The sequence below is a fragment of the Fulmarus glacialis genome, unplaced genomic scaffold, assembly GCF_000690835.1.
Source record: "Fulmarus glacialis isolate BGI_N327 unplaced genomic scaffold, ASM69083v1 scaffold19750, whole genome shotgun sequence".
In the NCBI taxonomy this organism is placed as follows: Eukaryota; Metazoa; Chordata; class Aves; order Procellariiformes; family Procellariidae; genus Fulmarus; species Fulmarus glacialis.
The window spans coordinates 935-9,585 of record NW_009188548.1 but is presented as its reverse complement, the minus strand read 5'-3'; the positions used below and the strand labels follow the sequence as shown (position 1 = coordinate 9,585).

The 8,651-nt window shown below is 40.0% G+C and overlaps 1 protein-coding gene across 1 annotated transcript; it reads left to right on the top strand.

The window, feature by feature from the left end:
- Positions 1 to 2,791: 2,791 nt before the first annotated feature.
- Positions 2,792 to 6,901, top strand: CCSER1 (coiled-coil serine-rich protein 1; the record flags this gene model as incomplete). The annotated part of the gene is made up of 2 exons (XM_009579132.1): positions 2,792 to 4,106; positions 6,693 to 6,901. Coding segments are annotated over exons 1-2 (1,524 nt in total), but the record flags the coding sequence as incomplete, so codon positions are not given.
- Between the last annotated feature and the right edge of the window lie 1,750 nt (positions 6,902 to 8,651).

Here is an 8,651-nt window from a genome sequence, read left to right as displayed (position 1 = left end):
CTGTGTAGACTACTTTTTGACTGTTCACATTATGTGCATCCACACAGATGCAAAATATATTTTGTCCTAAACAAGGAGCCTGATCTAATTGAAAGCCTTCCTAGACTGTCACTTTTCCTTGATCCTTCTTGTTTACGTGAATTCTTGTTAGTATTCTAAAAACCCAATGATTTATTTTAAGATACACGGAGCTTTGTATTAGGTCCTCTATTGACTGTGGGGGATCAGAATTGTTGACAGTTTATTTGTGCTCTTCCTTCAAGAGGCAAGGAAGGAAGAATGACTGAATAAATGCCATTTTGTTATCTGCAGTTAGAGGCAATGTATTGTATTAAAAATTGTTACTACCTGGAAAGCTAAGACTGTATATATTCATGGGTCAGTTATTAGGAATAATCTCTGTTACTGTTTAGACACAGCCTTTGTATTGCCGGTGAAAGTTACAATGTGTGCTTTTTGCTCAGTTTTCTGCTTCCATTTGCTCTCAACTCAGAGAATTTCATAATTATGAATCAGGATGGTTTGTTCTCTAGTGAACTGACAATTAAGGAGTGGGCAGGAGAGAGAATGGTGAGAGCAAATGTTTTCTCTGACCATAAAATGCCTATAGCGATTTATATCTATTTAAAAAATATTTTGCTCATCTACTGCAGTTATAAAACTGCATTCTAACGTCTTTTTTCAGCAGTTATGATGTCTCCTTAAAATACAAGGAAGAACCGTCACAATCTCTAAAAATCTTGTGTGGTGTGTATGTGCATATCTATACATATCAGCATGCCTGCAAGTACACATTCACAAAAGCAAAAAAAACCCCAACTCAATAGGTCTGGAAGTGGTTAAAGAACTGAGAGAGGTTTGTACGGGGAGGGTGGAGAGGGTTGCATGCGGCTTTCCAAAGCCCATTTTCAGTAGGCTGAGTTGTGGACAGACGAACAAGCTGGTATAACGTAAGCCCCTGTGTGAGTTCACGGGGCCTCAGCTTCTCTGTGCTGTTGCCTCTGCTTTTGCTCTTACAGTGGTGTAAATGCAAACTGCCGCACGTGGCAGTGAAATGGAACAACCGGCCGTACATCAGTTCATTTGGTGGATGTAAAGTTATTCTGATAACCTGTGTGTGTACCTGTACCATCCGTTCTGTCCAGTCAGACTGAATTCAAATTTGGGTTTCAGTCGCAGGACCTGGGTATTGTCTAGGTTGGGTTTGAGCTTGTCATCAGAGACCACCAATGACTTCTAGGAATTAATGACTGTTCCTAAGCTGTTTCTCTCGTCTTAAACTACAAAATTGCTTATTGATTCCTGGTGCTTGTGAATATTGTGGCTGCTTGGCAGTGCATGTTCAGACTGGAGCTGTACTAGCTTTTTAAAAAAAAAAAGTTAACAATGCAGAAAGTGCAGTCCAATCTAGTCAGAAATAGTCTCTGAGCTTACTCGTTACCCTTTCTTTCACACTAACATAACATATATGTAGTTTTATTACTCCTTAAGTATTCTGTTCCCGTTTTTATTTTTATATATATGTGTGTATATATACACTGTATAAATGTATATGTATTGTTCATAGATATTTGTTGCAGCCGCATAACGCATATTAAATTGCTCATTAGATGAATGAATTTGTTTCTGCACTTGATATACAAACATTGATTAGGTAAATAACCTGATTTTTATTCCTATGTGCTGAACACTTGCAGCTCATGAAGTTGCACTCGGGCATTATACTTCCAGCCTCTCTGTTCTTGTGATTATATATCACATGTTTTTACTGCTCCCTCTGTGGTCCTGTCTCTCACAGCAGTAGTTTATTATAACAAGAACAAAAAGGAGATAGAACTGGTATATATTTCATAAAGATTAATTTTCTTCTAGTACATCTGCTGTGCTGATCAAAATAAATTTTTATTGCTTAAATATTTATCAAAAATGCCAAGTGTCTGTGTATGAAACACTTAACTGATTTCAAAAAACTGTAAAAATAGCTAATTATAAGCAAGTAGGCTACAAGAGAATTTCAGAGAAGTGTTCAAAGGAAACATTAAAGTTCAAATCTAGAAACATGATCCCATATTTTGACAGTAAATTCCTAGAACTTATAGTTCCTTAGGAAGAATTTTTGGTGGTGCATATTTTAGCTTGACTGCAATGCCAGCATTTTCCCTGCTGTAAGGTGATACATACAGCCTTTAGCAGGAGCACATAAAGGAATTAAAAATCCAACTGAAAGTTAAGTGAAGATTGGAAAATTAAAATCCTCTTCTTCCTTGCAAAAATTTGAGTATTTAGGAATACAGAATAATGTTTTGTTCTACTTAGATCATGAAAAATCAAGTCTCTTCTAAGAGAGCTTACGGTTTGTAAGACGATTTGTCCCAAGAAGTTATAAAACCAAGGACATTTGGGTGATACATTTTTATATCTTTTGGCATGTGGATTTTATACTGTTACTCAGTGTGATCTGCATTGTGTCATGTATCATATATAATACTGTATCTCTCATCTATAGAATGTTTTGAGCCACAGCTTTGCTCAGCTGCTGGGTTTTCAGTGCTGCCTGTTGAACATCACTTTGAAATTTTAAAAATCTTCAGTAATGCATACGCAACAAATTGCAGCTGTACATAAAACTGATGTTGGCATCTCATGTATTTAGGCTGACTTAAAGCCTGTTCAAGCAGACTTTGAGGCTGAATAATTTATCTCTTTTTTCTTTTTTTTTTTTTTCTTTTTTTTTCTCCTCATCCCAGATTAGTTTATTGGCTGCGAAGAGCCACGGACACTTTGTGCCCTGATGGGGGACTCAGGATCCAGACGATCGACTCTAGTATCTCGGTTGCCAATATTCAGGAGAAGTATTAGCCGGAGACACGACTCCCTCCCTTCCTCACCTTCTTCTGCTAATGCCATTGGTGTCCACACCTCCTCCCCATCCAGCACTAACTCCAGCTCAGGGAGCACAGGCAAGCGCCGGAGTATTTTCCGCACTCCTTCCATTAGCTTCCATAACAAGAAAGGGAGTGAGCAGAAGACTGACTCGGCTAGTCAAAACGTTAACATCTCAAATGGTGCCCAGTCCTCTCTCAGCACTTTTCAAAAACTGAGCTTAGAGGAACACATTAAAAGCAGAGGAAGGCATTCGGTTGGCTTTGGCAGCTCGCGTAGCAAGAAGATAACAAGGTCTTTGACAGATGATTTTGAAAAGGGAAAGGAGCCCTCAGCTAATAAGAATGTCTTTATAAATTGCATAAGCTCTGGGAAGAATGAAGGTGATGATTCAGGCTTTGCAGAGGAGCAGAGCCGATACTCTGTCAAACAGTCCACACGAAAACTTCTCCCTAAATCTTTTTCATCGCACTACAAATTTTCCAAACCAGTTCCGGAGAGTCAGTCCGTTTCCTCTGTGCAGCAGTCCAGGTGCTTGCCGGAGGTTAAATCGTACGTGGAAAGCGCACCTGTGATCGCCAAGTCCTCTCCTCCATGTTCGGCCGAGACGACAGAGTGCATGGGAAGCTCCTTGCAGTCCCCGCTGCTCTCGGCTGACCTCACGGCTGCCCAGACCCCCTCTGACTTTGTCGCCCTGACGGAGGATTCTGTTTCGGAGGTTGATGCTCTGCCCAGCAGCGGGACTGGGGCACTGCTCGCAGAGGATTTTGGCCACAATGTCTCTACCTCTCAGATCTTCTTTAATACTGCTGCTGCTCCTGCGAGGGAAACGGATATTGTGGAAAGTACTGGCCATTCTGCTGGTGTATCTCCTGTGAGTCACGCAAGCTCGTGTAGCGTTGAATCTAATACCTTATTCAAAACCTCAGCTGCTAATCAAACAAAAGTATTGTTGCAAGCCAATGAACTACATATTAACAATACCAGGCACATAGGAGAAATTAACTCGGCAAATGCACATTTAGAAACCTTTGCGTTACAGCGCAGAGAAGAACCAGTGATACTCTCTCCAAAGGCACAGAAGTTGAATGGGGACAGAGATGAAAGCACGCTGTCCAAGCACACGAGAGAGACAATTCCTGTAATGGAGTCTAAGATTGTTCCATGTTCTGAACCTCAGTACTTTAAAACACAACAGGGTTATGAAACAAACCGTTCTAAAGGTATGTCTTGTGGTCTTTTCATTGTAGGGTTTCGTGGGGTTTTTTTGGCCTCAGTTCTTCTGTAAGAATTGTTTGGTCATGAAGTGTTTTTGTAGAGTTGCCAGTGCTAGCTAGGAAGTTCAAAAGTTATGAATTGTGCCCTCCTCCCAAAATTGTAGGAATTAAACAAAAAGTCTTTGAGTTTGCGTTTTACAGTTTGCCAACACCCGTCAGTGCTGTTTGTAGCTATGCTTTCCTGTGGTAGAAGATGAGTTAGGAGAGTATTGGTTCTCGCCTGTTGTTGAAGGCTGAAGCTGGGATTTTTGAGGCATGCCTATGTTGGACTTGAGCCAAAGAGTTGCATTGTTTGAGAAGGAAACATCACCAGAGAAATAAATCTTCGTTTAGTCTGGCTATGAAAAATAACACAGTTTATCTTATATTGATCTGGGCTTTGAAATTTCCTGACTCTTGCTTACTCTATTGAGCTGATGTTCTAGAGTAACTTGGAGTGGATATTTCTGTGGCAGAGTATGAGAGATCCTATTTCTGCTTCCATCTGAAATAACATTGTGCAAGTTCTCATTACGTAATCTATGAAATGGAGAGAGTTAATTACCATCTAAATTTCACACTGGATCTTTAGCTTATGAAAAGGAATTTGGAAATATTAACAAGATTAAGTGGAAAGGCTGTGCCCAGAAATCCCAGTCTATAGTGATGCAGATGAGTAAAGGCACCAGGCCCTTGAGTGAAGGATACCTGTCAGAAGACGTTTATCTCTGGCAGTTTATTTTCTCAAACAAACCTAAAGACTGGTGCTTTCCTTGCATAATCTGAAGCTGTATCTGGTGGGCCAAAATTTGTGAGAGTTAATAAGACTGCATTTACAGTGTTTGTATTAGAAGATGAACGAGTATAAACTCATATGAATTCATACCCATCTTTTTGCTTGGACATTTATCTAGGCATGTAGATTATAAGCAATCAAAAGCAATCTTGCTTTTTGAATTATTTGTCACCGCAAGGCTTGGTTGGATATCTTGTACATAAATGGCAATATAAAGTTAAATTAATCCTCTAAATTAGCTTTCACCAGAGGGGACCTGTTTCCCTCAGAACCTTAGTCAATTGGGAGAAAAAATATTTCCATTTATGTATGTTACTGGTCCTGAGCACTTGGTTGGTCTTCCATGCAACATTGGCTCATCTGTGACTGAGCTCATCCTTTTGAGTCTGACTTACTAGAGTGTACTGCAGAATAGCAAGTGGGCAGCTTGGAGTGATGTTTAGAAATACAGAGTGCATTCGAAACTCATGCATCGGCAGTTGTATATTTAATCTGTATTTCTGGAAGGCAGCTAACTGGAGTTGAAACTGTGATAGAGGGATTTTTGTAAATAGGATTCATGTTCACAGAAACACTAGAGCTAATACTGCACTATATAGAAGTCAATGATTAATTGTTAGGGTTTTATAGTTCTGTTCAAAATGCAATTTTTTTTTTTTTGTCTTGTGTGGTGAAGAATGTATTTAAAATTAGAAACTGGCCAAGCATACAAAGGGACCATTGAAAAAAGATATAAAATCCTGCCAGATGAAATGAAACAAATATAGAAAAAGCTTATGTGACATTCAGTAAGGTATGGTTATAAGTAGTTATACCTGTTACAAACAGACTGGTTTGAACATTTGGTTTTGCTAAAACCGTATTTAAAACCAGATGCAAATGCGAAATATTTCTGTGCATTTCTTTGGCAATAGGTATCTTCTCTTCTGTAGCTGGTCTCATAGCTAGTATCGTTATAGGTAGCATTGTGAACGTGACATTAATGTATGAGCAGGTTTGATGTGCCCTATATTTCTTAGTATCCCTTTATATATTTTAGTGTGATACGAATTTTTTTGAAAAGCCTTAGAGAAAATGTCTGTTTTCTCGCAAAAGGCAAAAGAAGGTAAGATTTTCTGTGTTACATTTATTACGCTATTATGCTTTTCTCTTTCCCCATCTCTAAATTTGCCCAAACACCTCAAAATGTAATTTTTGTCCTCTTCTCTGATGTGTTATTGTTTAGCTGGAGTTGGGGACGGGGATTCAGCCTGCTGGCTGCAGGCTGGGTTTGGAGGGCGCGGGTGCAGAGCTGAGCTAGAAACAGACACCAATGTGCATCCCCGTCCTATGGAGTGGTAACAAAGCTGTGACCTGGCCCTACAAAACCTAGACTTGCCTCGGAATGCAGGATAAGGCAGGTTGGGTTTTGGCACCAGTGGACCAGCGATAGTTTCTCTGGTGGATTTTACTGGACAGCAGTTTGGACGTGCCCTAGAACAAGGGGGAAAAGGAAAGGATGGAGCAAAGGTCCTTCTGGATTCTCTGAGGAGCCGTGGACTGGGCTGTAGCGTGTTGAGTGTGCTAGTGATTGGGGGCTGAACAGCGAACTGGTGGCCCAGGTGACACCCAGGTAAGCAGGACCTTCTTTCTACAGAACATCTCTTATGCGACTCCCTTTCAAAGTAAGCATTTCAAGCAAAGTGGTGTTCTCATTAAGAAAATATTTGTAGAGAGTAATTCTCTGTAATGATTGCTGATTGCTTCTCTGTTTGTAGTTGATCTTGCCAATAGCTTCAGTCCATACCGAGAAGGCAGATTTGTTGAGAAACGACTGAGATCCTCTTCAGAAGGTACTGCTGGAGGCAGTCGGCTGATCATAAAACCGAAGGATGGAAATACAGAAGAGCTTAACAGCCTACGGAAGCAGAGAGCAAGCTCATCGTCTTCAAAAATGAACAGCATGGTGAGTTTTATTCCTATATGGGTAAGTTTTTGTTTTTCTGTGATTGGCGCAACTATAACGAGAAGCCGCAACTTTACAAGTAATGGATGGTAATAAAGGAGAAAAAAAAAAGCTGTCTCAGGCTTCCAAAATGTGATCCAGGCTCAGCTACAGGTATTAAAAGTCTTTTTTTCAGGGTGTGACGTTGTGAAAAGGTTTGCATACTTTCTGTGAAGAGATTCTTGTTGTCATGCTTTGCTGATTTGCCTGGGAGAAAAATACTGGGAGAGGGAACTGCAGCAAAATTCAGTATGGCTATTTCTGAGCTTAAATACAGTGGGCTACTCTGTGGCAACATTTTATTGTTACTGTGTTAGTTATTTCATGGACTCATGTCTGGTATGAGTGAGGTGAGATTCAGACCAGAAGTTAGATAGAGAGGAAGTCGTCTGTGAGGAGGCTCATTTGAAAGGTCTGAGCGGTCCGTTTCAAAACTGGTGACAAGTTTGAATGCTTTCACTCTGAGATAAGGTAAGGAGGAGAGGAAAGGATCTCTTCTGAGAACCCTTGAGGGTCCCGAGGACTGGAAAAACTAAGATCAGATAACTGCAGGAGGGAGTACTTTTGAAACCTCTTCTAGTGAAACAAAATTAGAAGGAACTGACTGACTGACTGACTGACAAGTTTGTGCTTTCCTATAGCCAGTGAGAATAAACATTTTAAGATGAGTGTAATTTATATTTACGCATGTGCTCTCCAGTGAGAGAAATAAAGATGCTAAGATTGAACATCTACAGCAATGGTATCCACTCTTTAGCTTATGGGAATCACTAAAACAAGTTTTATGGCCATTATTAGTTTGAAATATTTTATTCAACATGCTAGCTGAAAAAAGGACAATTCATTTTGTACCCATATCTGAAAACAGCTTTCCACAGAAAGCAAAAAGCTCCAAGTTTCTTACCCCTGCCTAGAGTCGCTAAACAGATGTATAAATAAAGGGGCTTTTCCTTTTCAGGTTTGTGTAATAGCTATTATGTTACAGTGATGCGGGACCAAATGCGCCTCTGAGAGACTCAGATAGGAAAACAACCACCTTTTGTAAGAGAGAATTTTTGCAGTTTTTCAGAGATGTGAATCTGATTGGTGCAAACTGATGTTAGATTTCCAGTTATGTGCTCTTTTGGTGTAGTTTTACAGGCTAATACAAAACCTCAACAATTCATACCATTACTTAGACAACTTTTACGACTGTGTGCTGGTTTGGCTGCCACTAAACATAACATCATCTTCTGTGAGATTTGCCCATCCCAGTTGGAGGCTGATCATTTAAAAATAGGTCCCCAGAGAAGGATCTGATTTAGTGTGAAATTCCCTTACAGAAACTGTGGCGGGAAATTGGGGTTTGGGGGTTTCTCAAGAGGATGTGCAATCTGTCTTTTGTCTTGATATATCTCACCGTGTGTCTGAATGTTTCATCGAAATGTTCCTTTGTGGCTGGGCTCACAAATGCTGCTGTGGATGGCAGGAGAAAATTACATCAGTACCAAGCACATTCTTACTACGTACGGCTGATGCACAACAGATTTTCCAGTGTACCAGTGTCCTGAAGCAATGGTCACTGAAAACACTCAACTAAAATGGAGTTACTTGATGTCTTTTACAGAAACTCTGGCCCGTACAGTCACTTTGTGTAACCTGGGCAGATTGGATTACCTACATTTCAATGACAGGATTATTCTCTTCTTAGCAGTATCAGATTTTGCAGATTTATCAGTTTTTGCAGATTAAT